Consider the following 17135-nt stretch of genomic DNA (forward strand, 5'->3'; position numbering starts at 1 on the left):
GGGTAACACGTGAGGTGGGGTGTGGGTCGCTGTGTTGACCATTTTGCCATTCAAAGTACACCTTGTCTTCACTTTGATCCTTTCTCTATTTTTCTGAAATTAGAGAATCAACCCAGAAATTATTCCACCAACTTTTATATGGATTTTTCTTATCCATTAGCTTTTTTATACATAAAATAATGTCCATAAAAATTTCTGGTCAAAAATCGTCTCTTAGCTATTTTTCTTAAATTTCTCAGGAAAATAGCCATTAATTCCAGAAATTAATCCTTAACCTATTTCAAGGATTTATGCCTCAAATAATTTCTTTATCTCATAAAATATTTATCCTAAAATTTTCAGCACAAATATAAACCTCTAACTATTTTTTCTTGAATTTCTAGAAAAATAGGTCGTTATCTATAGAAATTAGCTTTAAAACCATTTAAGTCATATTTGGGGAATTGAACCTCTTCATAAATTTTATAAATCCTCAAAATAATATTCCGTAATGTCTCCCAAATTTTATTAGGTACTAAATAATTTTAATAAATATTTTCCAACTTAATCTCCTTAAAATTTTGCCCAAAAATAAGCTTTTAAAACAATAAAATAATCTTGAGACTCTATTCATTAAGATAATTCCTTTGACCCTCATGATTCCTCAAGAGCCTATTTTTCAGAGCTTTAAAATTTTGTTATGTTACAATTACTTATCCCCGAGTGTTTTAATTCCAAAGAATTCTTAAATAAATTTAACAAAATAAATATTTATATTTTAATCATTTGATTAGTATTCATTTGATGCTTTCATATTTTTAATTCAATTTAAAAAAACTTAATTAATTCTAGAAGAAAATTATATGAGAATGTTTTAAAGTTTGATTGAAATAAAGAATATGAATCCATGTTGTAAAATGGCGGGCTTTTTTTTGGAAGGGAGATGAGCTAAGAAGACTATCGACAGGTTAGAGGGAGATGGTAATTTTTTTTCCTTTTACTGGGAGTATTTTTGTACTTTAATTAAAAATAGTGGATCCCATACTGCTAAAAGTGACTTTGAATTTTCTTAAAGAATTGAATATAAACGTAAAAAATATTCAGATTAACCGTTAAATTTGATAACATAGATTGGAGGATAAATACACAATTCAATATGCCATTGGTACAAGTAACTTATTTTTAAAAAATACTTATAATGTCTCATAAAAGAAAAGATTGGAGACATAAACACCTTACTTTAAACAGCAATTTAATTCAAGCTGAAACTTTTTTACGCAAGTTAGTTTAATTATAAAAATTTATTATAATTAATAATCTCTAACACACTTTAATGCAATAGCCCTTTAAGATTAAGAGTATTTTGGTACTTTTATTAAAAATTATATGGTGTTTGGTGAACTTTTAGTATAAGTTCATAGGTATTTTGACCTTTAAATTTTTTTTATTTTAATTGAGGGTATTTTGGTACTTTTATTAAAAAAATTATGGGTCCCACTCCATAAAAAACAAATGTTAACGGCACTATCATTATTGACCTCTTTTTAAATTTTGATTAGTATATTTGAACCCAAAAAAAATTTTATAGTATTAAGTGAACTTTTATTATATTTTTATATGTATTTTTTACTTTTAAGCCAAATGACAATTCATATTATTTTAAGATAATTAATTTATTCAAAATACAACCATTTTAGATTATCATATATAACTTAAAGAGTATACATTGCATTCATTGCCTAAAACATAATTAAATTTTCAAATGAAACTCTACAAATCAAATTAATACTACCTCCTATCCTAATTATAAGACCCAATTGACTAATTTGGAGAGATTAAGGAACTTAGTTAAGTTAGTTATTTGTAATGAATAGGTGTTATTTTTTCTAAAATATCTTTGCTAATCAAGTTTATTATCTAGAACTACCATTATTAGAAGGACGATCTTGAAAAAAGTGGATAAATATGAGAGACAAAGTGGATTGGGATCTTATATTTAGGACCAAAATAAAAATCAAATAGGGTCTTATATTAAGGACCGGAGATAATATAATGAAATTTCAAAAATCAACTCAGAATTCTTGTGATGACAAGTGAAAATGCCTACATTAACAAAACTTTTAGCATCACAAAGATGACAAGTTAATGTGCGAGCATTAATGGTTGTCGTGACATTTGTTAATACCTAATATCAATGTGCATTATGTACTTGTTATTAACAATTAAATAGCTATATTAACATCTGTTGTGGCATGTATTAACGAGTAAGGGTATTAGCAAGGATAATGAGGTCTTTTTACATTTTCATTAAATTACAATCTCTTACACTTAGGCCCCTTTAGGACTTCTAATTAATTTGTAATTCTTATAGTACCTTTATGCTGTATTCTTTGTTCCTTGTGACCTTAGTGAAAATTTTCCTTACTTTTGTACGTATATAATCCTCAATAGGCCATAGGACTAGATACCTTTTGGCTGCTTTTGCTCATCTTTACCTAATATTCTTCCTCTTAGTTTGAAATAAATAACAGGATGAAAAGCTGATTTTGGAATAAAATTAAATAAATTATGTATTAAATCATTTTATAACTAAATAATTGATAACTGATTGATTCGCCCATTGGATGAAAATTGAAATTGTTATGACAAAGCTGGCACCGCAATATGTACCGAATTGTATTTTTCTCTGACCTATTATGTGTTAATTCATCCTCAATGAAAGTTGAGGATCATTAATTTCAATGCAAAGTATCTATCTTTTTTTTTTTTGGGCCAACGCAAAGTTTTTCTCCTCTCTATATATTTATCTTGTTTAGTGTAACTTGCCTCACAAGGTGATATAATTGAATAAGTTTTGCACAAATATGATGGGGATATTTTTTTGTGATCAAATGTACGATTAAGATTATTTAAATGTCCCAATAGCGTAAATTTGTCTTTATTCTACAAAATGCAAAACTGTGTAACTATAACATATATGTGCAAAACTTATTCAATTATATCGCCTCGTTAGGCAAGTTACATCAGAGACGTACCAAAAAAAAAAAAAGAGCATGAACATGTACGTCTATACCATAATAATTTTAAAATCCAGCTCATTTAGGCTTTACATTTAAAAAAAATCCCAAATATTCTTTTAAAAGAAAAAACCGTAAGAGAGGGATGCGCTCCTATAAAAGCCCTATCATATCTCACAAAACTCCTCACCGATCAAAAGCCAAGTATCGCAAAAATCCGAGTGACAGAAACCCGAAGAATGGCTTCGTCCAAGTCTGCCCTTGTCCTCTGTGTCATCAACCTCCTCTTCTTCACGATGGTAACCTCCACCTATGCGGAATCACCAACACCATCTCCTCCTTCCTCAGGAAATCAGCCAAGTTGCCCTATGAATGCACTTAAGTTAGGTGTCTGCGCCAATGTGCTGGATCTCGTCGGCTTCCGCCTTGGCCGGCAGTCGAAGACCCATTGCTGTTCCCTCCTTGGGGGCCTCGCCGACCTCGATGCCGCCGTCTGCCTCTGCACGGCCATTAGAGCCAATGTCTTAGGTATCAACCTTAACATTCCCATTAACTTGAACATGATTCTCAACGCCTGTGGCAGAAACGTCCCCTCGAACTTTCAGTGTGCTTAATTCAACAGATATATATGTATCAACACTGTCTCCACTACACTATCCTCATCAAGTTCTATAGTTCCTGGTGACAAATAAATTATATCAATGAAAAGTTTATAATGATCTATATATGATTTCCCTCTATGAATAAATATTTTCTTACCATTTTTAATTATTAAACACCAAAGAAATTTCTTTTTGAATGATAATTATATTAACGAGCTGAGCCTGAGAAATTAAATGTATAATAAAGGACCATGTTCTAATTTACATATAATTGTTATTGAATAATCGTCTGGTAGTCTTCTTTGTTTCTGTTCAATCCGAAAACCAGTAGTACTTAAATGGTCCTCAAAATTTTCTTGGTAAAAAGAAGACAGACCACGGGATCAACAAAAATGAAACAAGGGAGTTTCTCTTTACTGTAAAATAATTATCATTCCTCAATATTAATACCATAATATAAAATGTACTCCTGCGGTCCACAACATAAAAGGTTATAGCTAAACTTTCTCACAAACTAAGAAGTGTTAATTAAGTCATTAAATATGTTAAATTGATAAAAATTACCTATTTTACTCTCATTGAAGAATGTGATTGGAAAACTCTCTACTCTCTCTTGTATTTAAAACACTCTCTCCTCTTTGTAAGAAGGGATAAAAGTGAAAAACCATCATTAATGATCTGGTCAGCCTCTTATATTTTATATCACAATTTTCTTCTAAAACCCTTCTTATATTATGGACTACATGGAGCACAATTTTCAATTTTATTTTTCTATGGTTTTTCTCTTCTTTCAGGAAACTTCTATGCGCATTCTGCGCAGGAAAAAAGTATTTAATTAATAAATATTAATAATAGCAAGGTTATAAGTGGAATTAATTAACGTGTTCAAGACTTTTGGCAAAAGAGCATATAGCTAATAAATGGACAAATTATGAAAAGAAAGGAGGGAACAAAAAGAAGAAAATTTACAATGGTAGTTGGGTCTAATAAAAGAGGCTAGTTCTCTACAACGTGCTGAATTAGGTCCGAATTCCTACTAAAAGAAATGTTCATATTTAGTTCCCAATAGTCCCACCTCTTGTCATCCATGAACAAAAAGCAACTGTATTTATAAACATGATAGTAAGCCAGTAAATATATGAGTAGACATTTATAAGAATGGGAAATAAAACCCAAATTTAAAATATCATATTTAAAGTGCCAGGAATAAAATCAAGACAGTGGGGGGGGGGACACAATAAAATCCAGATAAATAAATAATTTCATAATCATTTAGTCACATAGAATAGCCTGTCATACACTATACACATAGATTTTAAAATGCATGTTGTGATATGGACATTGGGTTTCTTTGACCTTAAAATAATACTATATTATGCAATGAGTTGAACTCGTAAAAACGTCAACGTACTAGCGATTTCACTGCAAATTCCCGATTCCACTCGAGTTGGCAGCGATTTCTACTCCTTCCAAGTCTGCAAGCTAACCAACACGAAAGGAGGAGATGTGATCGTGGATGCGTGCCGTTTTGCGTTTTGAAAAGTGTTGCCATATCACTTATATATTTAAAGGATATATTTTGATTTATGAGCAAAAGGTTCTGAATTTTATAATTAGTTTGCCACATTAATGAAGTACTTAAAAAACGTAGATGAATATCAAATGAAATATATCACCAGAATAATGTTTTATGAGTGTGTATGTGTATATATTGTTTTGGAGTGAATTAAGCATCGAGTAATATTATTGTAGCTCAATTCATTTGAGATATTATGGAGTTATTGATATATTTATTAATAATTAGTATTATTGTACTACTTCCAGTCCTAATTATAAGATCCAGTTGACTAATTTGGAAAGATCAAGAAACTTAGTTAAGTTAGTTATTTATAAGGGAAAACCATATTGGAGGTACCTATACTTTCTCTCAATTTTCAATTTGGTACCTATGTGTTTTTTGTTATTAACTAAATCTTTAATTTTGCTTTATTAACATCATTAATCCTTATGTAGAGACTAAAAAATCAATAGAACAAAGTTATAAGAGCTAATGTTGCTAAAAAGATAAAATTAAATGTTTAATTAAAAAGAAAAAAACACATAGGTACCAAATTAAAAATTGAGAGAAAGTATAGGTACCTTCAATATGGTTTTCCCTTTATATAATGAATAGATGTTGTTTTTCCTATAATATCCTTACTAATCAAATTTGTTATCTAGAACTATTATTATTAGAAGGATTATCTTCGAAAAAAATGGATAAATATGATAAACAAAATAGATTGGGATCTTATATTTAGAATCAAAATAAAAGTCAAACAAAGTCTTATTTTAAAGGCCGAAGGTAGTATGTGTATATATGAGTCTGTATATCTACTTCCTCCATGCCATCATCTTTCTTCTTCTTTAACTTCTTCGTGCCCAGCTATTACATCCTTAAGAATGGGTAATTGTCGACACCTCTAGTCCTTCACCATAGCAACTAATGACCCCCATTGTACGTACATCAATCTTTATACCCTTATCCATGTGATCTTCTATTGGGGTGATCTCAAGTACTTGGCTGCGCATAATTTCGCGACTTGTTTGATATTGCTTGCTTAGATGATTGGTGGACATCTGTTGTGCACGAATCATGGCCTTCCCATAAAAGGGAAGAAATAGTCGTCACTAAGATTTTAAAAGAATAATTTTAGAAACCTTTTATAAAAAGTAATCTATGAAATATAGTAGGATTCAGGAGTCGATCATACATATGGAAGGTGTTAGGCACCCCACAGCACCCATCTAGACTTAGGATAAAAGCTTAATGCCTACATACTTTTTAAAGGGAAAAAATTTTATTTAAAAATAAGGAAAAAATTTTATTTAAAAAAGGGAAAAAAATTTTTAAAAAAGAAAAAAAATAGTTTGTTTATAAATTTGAACTTGACTTAGGATAAAAGCTTAATGCCTACATACTTTTTAGAGGGATCAAAACCCACATAGTTTGAGGGTATAAATGCTTGTCACTTGGTTTTTATGAAAATATTTATACAATCAAAAATGATATTTTTGTGGGTTGATTTTTTCAATATATGGAAACAATTTTTGCATTTTTATTTAGAAAATATTTTTTGAAAGAAATTTTGGATTATTCTCCCTGTAGAAATTCCCACAACCTCATGTGGAAGAATAATCGTTCAAGCCTGCGGAGGTTCTAAAAACCTCACACGGCTCTGAAAAACATTTTGAAATTATATATATAGTTTTTTTAAAAAAAGATTTTTTTATTTTATTGTTCATTTATATACATTGGGCCAAAATTATTTCCTCACTTTTTATTTTAAAAAGAAAACTTGCACAATTACATTGGTATTTCTGCTGAGACTCCCATAATCTCGTATGGTTTAGCAATAAATCTATATACTTGCAAAGGTTCAAAAATCCTCTCACAGTATTTATTTTAAAAAAAGAAGTGCTTTCGAAAGTAAAAGAAAAGAACACCTAAAAATCAATTCATTATGAAATTCAAACCAAACGCAGTAGATAGGAAGAGAAATCCATACATAATGCTCCACTTATCAATTGGCTTGCCTCCTTTCTCTAAAAATCTTTGTGTGTCTTCTTCTAACTTTTTCTCTCCTATTTATAGGCTCCAGCTAGAATTTTTTAATTTTCTTTCAATTTTTATTATTTTATTTTTCCTCCATTAGGACTCCTAACAATACTTCCCATTTAAACACAAAAGCATGATCAAATTGTGATTTTTTTAATTTTAATTTTTGTTTTTTAATTTTTTACAATAATGACACCAAAAGATATTTCCAAATTGTGATTTTCCCTTGATAATTAGTGTTTCTCTATATTTATTTGTTTCTCCACAAAGAACGACATCTCTAATGAATGAGTGAGGCTATTTGTGTCTTTTTTCCCCTAACATCTTGTACGTGAAAAACTGCAGTCGAAGTGTGATCCTACTTATAATGTTACTTTCAACTTAAAGCTAATTTCTGTCAAGTCGAAAGCATAAAAGTTAAAGCCCTTACAACAAGTGCGTTTTTCGGGACTTGAAATTATATTCTCCTTCTTATAAAAGTGAGACTGCTTACTATCTCAACCAACATTTGTTTATTAATGTTTGCCTCTCTAAATTAGAAAATAAAAAAAGGCTCTCCTTTCTACCAAATATAGCCTTAATTCTAGGCATATGCCTATTAAAAAATATTCTTCTAATCCTATCTATAAATCACTTCCAACATGTTTCATATCAACGAAGAAAAATCTTAGATTTTATTAACTCTCATTTAAAATTTAACAAGTTTTCAACTTTATCCCTATTCAATATACATTATATCTCATGTAAACAAAGTCAACATAATAATAAATGAAGGATAAAATTATACCCTATAAATAGAATCAGAAAATGTCTTCTCTCTCTACCTTATATATAGGACCAAAAAAGTATATATACTACCTCCCGATCCTTAATATAAAAGTTACTTAGTTATTAAATTTAGTCATAAATATAAGATCTCAATTTTATTTGTCTTTCAAATTTTTTAATTTATTCTCCAAAACATTCTATGCATTGTAAGGAGCTTCTGCTAAGAGATATTTCTAATACATATGATTAAATGTGATAGTTTAGAAAAATCAACACACATTTATTATAAATAATCAGCCTAACTAATTTTTTTAATATCTTCAAATTAATTATTTAGATATTATACTAAGAACTAGTGGTAGTATATGTGTGTGTTTTTATTTATTAATTCAATGAAATCATGCATAGAATATTTTATTAAAAATTCATATCCTTCTTAAAAATTACACATCTAAAGGAGCTTTCAATTAAAAATTCAAGCATATTGCGTCATCTTTTTTTTTTGTGAGTGAAATATTGCATCATCTTTTATTCTAAGAAAAAGTCCTATGATAACTCTCTATTTTTAATATATTTAAAGAACATTTTGAGTGATTTTTAGAGAGTTATTGATGCATTTTAGAAGATTTCTAAAAGTTAATTGGAAGACTTGATTTTGAGCATTATTTGGGGGATTTTATTATAAATATCTTAGTTTGAAATAAATAAAAATAATTAATACTAAGTTTAACATTTAGTTGATTTTATTTTATCTTATTCCAATTTCTTAGAATTTATTTTCTTCTCTTTTATTTTATTTTCCAGTTTTTCCTTTTTATTGGTTTTATTTTATTTTATTTCCTTTCTCCTCCCTTGCATCAGTTGCACGTGCTGCACAAGAGGTTCTTGAGGAGGATATGAGGACGCACCGTTTGGAGCAATTGAAGGGGGGATTCCACAGATCAGATACGCAGCGTTTTGGAGAGTTGAGGGCTGGGCGATGGATCACTATTCATCATCATCTTGAAGGCGCCGAAGAAGGAGTCGTGGCTGGTTCTCGTTCGAAAAACAGAGGAGGCCGTGCTGGTTCGAACAAAGGCGAACTGGTGTGGAGGAACAGAGCTGTAGCGCCGAAACTGGAGGGGGAACTGTTCAGCATCTTCCTCTCTTGAGTCATAGACGCCGAGACCGGTTTTGGGCAGGAAATTGGCAACAGCCACAACCTTGAGAGGACGAGTTCAGGCGACGGCGGTCGAGGCAAGGGAAACCGGCGCTGTTCTGGGCAACTTTCTGATTGGCTGGACCTGTTGAGTGCGTCGTTCTTCTGCTGGAGCTTTGCTGGAGACTTGGGTTCTTATTCAGTTTACAATCATTCCATTTTCATCATTCCATTATTCAGATTCTCATTCCACTGTTAACATTCCGTTTCCATTCTATTATGCCACTTTGTTTTGGAATTAGTGTTGCTGAATTGGTATTGCTTAAGGTCATGTGTAGCTAATTTTGTTTTGCAACCTAGAGTGCTACGAAGTGGTTTATGATTTAGAGATTATTCCCACTGTTTATTTATACTTGTTTTTCTAATTCAGTTTATTTAATCTTGTTTTTAATTATAATTTGTTTAGTGTTTGGCCACCATTGAGTTTGTTTTGGGAATTTAGGATTGAACTTGACAAAAAGAATCTTAAATAGGCCATGAGATTAAGTAATGTAGAATTGGATTTAATCTAATTTGCACCTAGGATAAACATGTATCTAGGGGCTCCACATAATCAAATTAGAGTGAAATCGGATTAACGTGCACCTTGTGTAATTATGTGAGATATTACTAGAGTTATAAGTGGACTGACAGGTGCTTTTAACTATTAAGACTCTAGATTATTGAATTGAGTTTAAGCATGATTAATTTAGTGGAGATAAAATCTAAAGAGCAAACAATGGATCAGTAACTCTAAGTTGTTCTTTTAAATATTTGTCTTAGTTAATTTTAGAAAGCTTGGTTTTATTTTGTTTTAATTTCTCTTCACTCGATTTCATTAAATCTTGATTTTCTCAACTTAAACGAAACAAAAATTTTTATTGCCTAATCACTGTTAATTGAGTTTTCTGTGAGATCGACCTTGACCTTGATTTGCCACTGTTTATTTTGACGACTCATACACTTATGATGCGTCTTAATATTGCATCATCTTTTATTATAAGAAGAAGTCCTCCAATAAAAATTTTGGCAAAAAATAATCTTTTACTTCTTGAAGTTTTAACTTACTTATAACTTATTGTTTGAACTTTTGACTTACTTGAAATTCAGTCTCTAATCTTTTTATCATTTATAAATTTATCCTTTATCATCCAAAACTCATTGTGAGTTGGCATTGAGTCATCCTATGTGGGTAAAAATTGCCCGTGTCTACCAACTCAGCATTTTACATAAAATTAAAATAAAAAGACTATTTTTTTAAACCGAGATGCTAAGTGTTCTTTGGCAGAGCCCGAACCACTAAATATTGGGTGGTCTCTGGTGGTGGAGGTTGAGGGAAGATGTGGAGCTGTTGAGACTTATGGCCGAAGCAAAGAATGGTGAGCAAGCCGTGGATGAGAGTGGTGATGCTGAGATTGAGTTCTTTTTTTTTTTTTAATTTGTGTAAAATCCACATGGATCTGCGTTTCAAGACACAAAAGCAATTTATAAATGATAGGGTGAGTCAAAAATTCAAGGACTATGTTATACTGAATCAAAGTTTAAGTAATAAGTTTTAACTGAGTCAAAACTTCAAAAATTAAAAGATTAAGGCCTGTTTGTTTTTGTTTTTTGTGTTTTGTTTTTTTCTCAAAACAATTTTATAAAATTGTTTTTTAAAACAAGTTTAAAAAAAAATCTATTTAGTTAGTTGTTCTAAAAAATTATATTTGAAAATAAATATTGAGACTGAACGATGAAATTTTGATGAGAGCTCACATTCTCAAATAAAAAAGCCATCAAGTAGATAAGAAAATGTTTCCCAGTTTTTCCAAACAAAAACAAGAAGACAACAAAAAAGTTGTTTTGATTTTTTTAGTTTTTAAAAAATAGATTTATGTTTTCTTTAAAAACACTTAACTAAAAAGAAATAATCAAATAATTTTTTTATTGTTTTTTAAAAAAACTGTTTTCAAAATAAGAAAACCAAAAAGACTTTCCACTATGTATCAGGCAGCAACTGAGTACCCTGGATAAGTGACTCAACCGAGAATTTTCCTGCCTCATCTATTGAGACGTTGGGCTTATAACCGGCCCATTGAACCCTCCGAGACACATCTGAGCCCAACCCAGTATTTTGATACTCTGCGTAAAAGATGATGCTAGGAGACTCCACAATTTTTAATGGGAAGCTTTTTTTTAAAATTTTTTTTAATTTTACCTGGCAGTCGTAGCAAAGTTAGTTAAGCCCAAAATCAAATTTGCAAAACCATTGCATTCAAATGAGCCAACCTACAACCACTAAGTGTTGGTCCAAGTGGAAAGGGCTTGGACACCTTAAATATCATATCTTAGATTTGATCCTTGATGTTGTGTGTATGAAAAAAATACTGTTAGGAGGGGTCCCTGCTACAGCACCTGACAGTATCCTGAGAGATTAGTCTCTTACTGTTCGAGTGGGAGGATACTCTAGGCAACCAAAAAAAACAAAATGAGCCAACCTACAGTTAAGAGAGATCCTGGGAAGTGAGAAATTGGGATCCAACTCCCTCTGATCATGTAATGTTGTTTTGGGCTTAGCCCGGCAATACTACCAATGGCCCATGAGAACACGTAAAGCTACCCAAAATTTGTTGGGCTTTCCAACATCGAATATAGATGAAACAATCAGGCCAACTCTCCAGTCTCCACAACCGCATCAACTAAAAATAATAATAAATAACCAACTTGGATTGACTCTAGTAAAAAGGACTAATCCCTCACAACGTGACAAACTAAAATTTCAATTCTTACTATAAGAAGTACTCACATTTATGGGGTGTTTGGATAAAACCAAACCATAGTTTGGAGAATAGCTTCTAAAGCATAGATTTTATGGAGAATAGATTTTGTAAAAAATAGATTTTGTGAAAAAGTGATTCTAAGAAGTGAGAGTGTTTGGATAGTTGTTATCAGAAGCACTTTTTATATATACAAATTACTAAAAAAGGCATAAGTTAATATGATGATTACATAAAAAATAGATTTTATGATATATTTTAATTTGAAGGAATAAAATTGTTAATAATATATTTTTTATCAACATAATTAATAATACATAAGATAATATAATTAATATGTATATATATTTATAAGATATAAGATTAAATATGTTTATAAAAAAATAATTGAGGGGTGTTACAATCATATTATTGTTGAGATCTACTCTCAGACTCTTTCTCGTACTGCGTCTGAAACAATGAAAAAGAGATGAATAATTGGGAAAGGTATATCTGTCTGGGCCAAAAAAAAACAACAAAACACATCCCATAGGCTCTCACACTCTCCCTTTTTCTCCCAAAAGCAGAAAATTTTTGCTTCTACCAAAACTATGGTTTTGATTTTTTTAATGATGTTTGGGTGATTTTTCCCCATAATTCTATTTAAGACACTATAGGATACTAAGAGGGTGTTTGGATGATTTTTCCCCAAACCATGGTTTGGGTCATCACCCAAACACCCTCTTAGTATCCTATAGTGTCTCAAATAAAATTATCTCTAATAAGTGAATATCTATGTTCGGCAAAAAAATAATAATAAATAAATCTTTTTTTAACCCAAAATAAGTAATTAAATCAATACATGTATGTGTGTATATACTCTATATATTAAAAGCCAGCCAGTTAGAGCCTGTTCGATTTGAGGTGAGGGCAGGGTAGGAGAGGGGATAGAAAATTATCCCCTCCTCTCATTTGCTTAGAAATTTTAGAGTAGAATCCTTGCCCCTGTTTTCGCTGTCTTTTAAATTAAGTTTTTATGGAGGAAAGCTAAAATATTAGACCATTTTATCATCATTTTTTTATATTTCATTAACACCTATAAAAATAAAATATATATTATTGTAAGTAAAATATATATTGTTTAATTAAAAAATGTATTATAATAATAATTAATTTAAAATTATTATTACAATGAAAAATTATATTACTGTAAAATTAATCAATTTTTAAGAAACATATTATTTTATTAATTAAAATATATCTTAAAGGTGAAAGAGAACAAAAATTTTGTATTTATAAGGCAAATAAAATTTGCTAATTTGATTATTTAAAATATATTATTATGTCAGTTAGAATAAGAAATCAGTAGACATTAACATGAGAAGGCTGAATTTTCATTAAATTATATAATTAGAATTAAGATGTAAAAATAAAATGGTAAATTAGACTATATTTTAAAAGCACTTCTTTGATCAGTTAGCAAACACAAACCACAATGTAACACTTCAATAACAAATTGTTGATCACAAAAAGAATCATCAATAGTGCCAAAGAATAAGGGCACCGGTATTTGCCACCATCTCGTTTACGAAACCTCACCTCCTTCCTCTGCCTTTTGATTTTGAGTCAAAATGGTGAGACTTCAGTTCTCTTGCAGTTTATTAATGGCAGCCTGAGGTAATTGTTGAAGACTCTTCCTTCCCTGCCATTAAAGCGTGGGTTCGCTTTTATGGCATCCCTTTGGATTATTACACTGAGGAAGTAGCGAGGAAGGTGGGAGATCTTTTAAGCGTTTTTCCAGAGTCTGATGAATCCCGCTTGATTCATGAAAATGGGGTTCGTGTGAAAGTGACTTGGGCCTCAATTATTCCATTGACTGCTTTTAATGAATTCTATCTGCAGATTGCGGTCCTGCAAAAAAAAAAACTCGTCAATATTCCTACCTGAGCATATCTAATATAAATTATATTATAAAATTATAAAATGAATCTTATATTTAGAAAAATTATTTTTTTTAGCATTTTTCTCATTTTCTGTAGTGTTGACTTCAACCTCTGTCCTTTGGCAAGGACTTTCTTCGCCATTTGCGAATTGTTACTCTCATGGAAGCCCTTTCAGATAAGTTGTTTCCGTTTCGTTGTTCAGGAGCCAGGATTGAATCAACTTCTCAATTCAAGATCCACTTGGTTTCGCCACCCTTAACATTGTGCTTGTCTCTGTTTTTTTTTACTAAAATATAGATATCTTTCTATTAGAAATAATCTTATAACTAAAAAAAACATGGATTTATCACGTTGTGAAGGATTAACTCATTCCGTTAAACTTAATTCCCGTCTATTGCCTGTCTTTGTTTTGTGTCCCTGGTGTTTATGGTCATTGAAGATGGGCTTTTTTTTTTTGTCATAGATGGGCTAGGTCGTTTTCGTTTTTGTTTTTCAGTTGCTGTTTTTGTTTTCTTGTGAGGTCGCCTTTTTTCCTTGACCTTCTTGGGCTTTGCTCGAATGGGTTGTTTGTAATAGGCCGGCCTTTCTAATGCATCAAATTACTTTGTAATGAAATTATCCCAGTTGGATGAGACATTAGTTTATGAATTACTTAGCGAGTCAATGTTGTAATCATGATTAAACTAGCAGTAATTAAATTAATCTTTCAGTCTTTAATATAAGACTCATTTAGCTAATTTGATTAGATTAAAAAAGTTAGGTAAGTTAGTTAATTATAAAAAAGGTGACACATTTTTTCTAAAACACTATAATTATCTTTCTTAATACTCCATCTCCCTCTTCCAGTTGATTATGGTTGAGGGAGTATTTATAGGGGTAATTTAGAGAAAATTGATAAATATAAGAAATAGGTCTTATATTTAAGACCAAAATCAACTTAAAAATTGGACACTATATTAAGAACCAGAGGAGTACTATATTTTTAGTTGCATATCAATTATCCTAGGCAGAAGAAACAAGAACCAGAATATAACTCGAAAAAAAATTAAACATGGCGGATAATAACCTGCCCACTCTGACTGAGCATTCTCTTGATAATTAAGAGTACTTCTGATAAACCTGGAATGAGGCTTAGCAGTATCTTCGGCACCTTTATTTAATTAAGTCATCAAGTGCTCCTTTCTAATTTGGCACTATTTTTCAGCCCACGTTTACTACTTATAGCGATCAGCACCCTGTAGTCAAACTTGAATTTGTAGAATTAAAATGAGCACTTCATGCTCATATTTTTAGTGAGCATAGAATGTGCTCTTTTTCTCCTATTTTTAAAAATCACCATCAAAATTGAGATAATATCTTCTTGGAAAAAAAAAATACAAAAGCACCAAAATTTAAAAAATAACTCGGGTGTTATAGTTCAAGTAACACCAAACATATTTTTAGTACAAGGGTGTGAGTTTTAAGTGTACATAAAGGGCATGATTGGTGGGCTGTAACAAAAAAATAAATGAAAAATATGCAACTCCATCTCACTATTTAAAAGAAAATGAAAATTCTTCTAATTCTAATTACCCACGGGCATCATTAAGTCGAGTTGCATTAAAAAAAAAAAAAAAACAAGAAGCCAAATATGACAATAAAGATAAAACTGAACAAATTAAGGAGTCAACATTATCACATTAATCATTAGTTACATAAAAAATAAAAGGAGAGTTTTAATAAACCCTTCAGTACCCAATTAATATCATCAGCTCCTTAAAAATTTTAAAATTTAGTGCACTTCTGACCGAAATTTTTGTGTACTTTATTGAGTTGAAATTATTAAATTTGTGTTGCAAATCGTCAAATCTTATCGTAAATAGTAAAATTTGAGTTGTAAATCTTTATAAATTTTATGAGTGAATAAATAATTCAAATTTAGTAATTTGCAATAAGAATTCCTCAGCTTGCAACTCAAATAAAGTTAGAGTATTTTAGTATTCTCATATATAAAATTTTGATTAAGGGAGTATAGGGAAATTTCAGAATTTTTTGGGAATTAACTCATATTAATGTCATCTACTTACTGAAATTTTTCCAAAAAAGCCCCAAGATTCACATGCGAAGCTCATTCTGCACCACCAAAATGGTTTTTGCAGAGTCCCTTAGTCTCTAAGCTTCCTCTTCTGTGAGGTGCACATCAGTGACACCCAAGACGCCTCCTCTTCCGAGCTGAGCCGGCAAGCTCAAAAACACCTGTCCTCCGTCGTCGATGCCATGAAATGCGTTTGCGAGCAGAGAGACTGGGTGGATCTTCCTCTGGTCTCTCAGACTGGCTCGAGCCAAGCTCCCCACCGAGTACCCTATGGGCCCAACAGGTATAGCCTTTCAGACGAATCACTTCATAAATACTCTCCACAACTTGTTTGTGAATTTTCTCTAATATAATGTCTCTTTCTCATACTCTATCTGCTGCTTCTCCAGAAAGCTCAGCACCGGAACTCCTCCGATACTAATACTCGACCACAGAGCGACCGAACTGTCTCCATGTTCCCCCACCACTACAAGAAAATGTTGAAGTAGCAGCGGAACATTTCTAGCGGTTCAACAAAACCGCTAGAAATTCCGAATATTTCTAGCGGTTTCTATAAAAACCGCTGCAAAATACAGACGGTTTGACCACTGTCCGCACATTTCTAGCGGTTACCACCTAACGCTAGAAAATTAGAGCTAGAAAATTCCCCGGGCTGTTGTAGCGGGAACTTGGCGCCAAATTTTGTAGCGTTTACTTTCTAGCGGTTCAGGCCAATAAACCGCTAGACACCGAAAAATTCTAGCGGTTGATGCATGAACTGCTAGAAATATTTTTCATTCCCCGAGGAGTTTAGAAATTTCTAGCGGTTCGGCCCAGAACCGCTAGAAATTTAGCGGTTCTGCACCGAACCGCCAGAATTTCTAGCGGTTCTGGGCCGAACCGCTAGCCAATTCCCGAGGCACATGTGACCGTTGGGAATTCCTAGCGGTTCGGCCCAAAACCGCTAGAAATTTCTAGCGGTTTGGACCGAACCGCTAGGAATTCTCGGTCTATATATACCCCCCCACACTCTCACTTCTTCAATCGTTCTGGAAGCGAAGCTCTGCTGAATTTTCTCCACAAACATATTCGAGTTCTGATTCAGTTGCAGATCCTTATTTTCAGGTAAAAATAGTAATTTATTGATAAATACTTTTATTTTATGTTTTATTTTATTTATTTTATATGTTGTAGCTTATAAATAATTTTTCTTTTTATTTCATTTATAAATAATTACTATTTGTTGTTATTAGGATGACT

At 31.4% G+C, this 17135-nt stretch overlaps 2 protein-coding genes across 3 annotated transcripts in view; one reads left to right on the forward strand and one right to left on the reverse strand.

Moving 5' to 3' along the window:
• The window catches only part of LOC114730817 (14 kDa proline-rich protein DC2.15-like), a 59759-nt gene extending 56413 nt beyond the window's left edge, over window positions 1-3346 (reverse strand). Inside the window, exon 1 of one of the 2 annotated variants that reach the window (XM_028917931.1) lies at window positions 3282-3346. The gene's annotated coding sequence lies outside the window, so the exon portion shown is untranslated. Of the gene's footprint in view, window positions 1-3277 lie in introns of both variants that reach the window. The other variant, XM_028917930.1, reaches the window with a different exon arrangement.
• LOC114730816 (putative lipid-binding protein AIR1) lies at window positions 3236-3610 on the forward strand. Its single transcript, XM_028917929.1, has one exon. It carries the CDS (start codon window positions 3236-3238, stop codon window positions 3608-3610), a length of 375 nt encoding a protein of 124 aa, XP_028773762.1.
• Window positions 3611-17135: the final 13525 nt, after the last annotated feature.

This window comes from Neltuma alba, unplaced genomic scaffold, assembly GCF_004799145.2.
Source record: "Neltuma alba isolate B1F8T4 unplaced genomic scaffold, ASM479914v2 tig00012764_pilon, whole genome shotgun sequence".
NCBI lineage: Eukaryota > Viridiplantae > Streptophyta > Magnoliopsida > Fabales > Fabaceae > Neltuma > Neltuma alba.

Bases quoted from the DNA above. Each gene is read 5' to 3' on its own strand.
- LOC114730816 (XM_028917929.1), top strand. From the start codon at position 3,236: ATGGCTTCGTCCAAGTCTGCCCTTGTCCTCTGTGTCATCAACCTCCTC.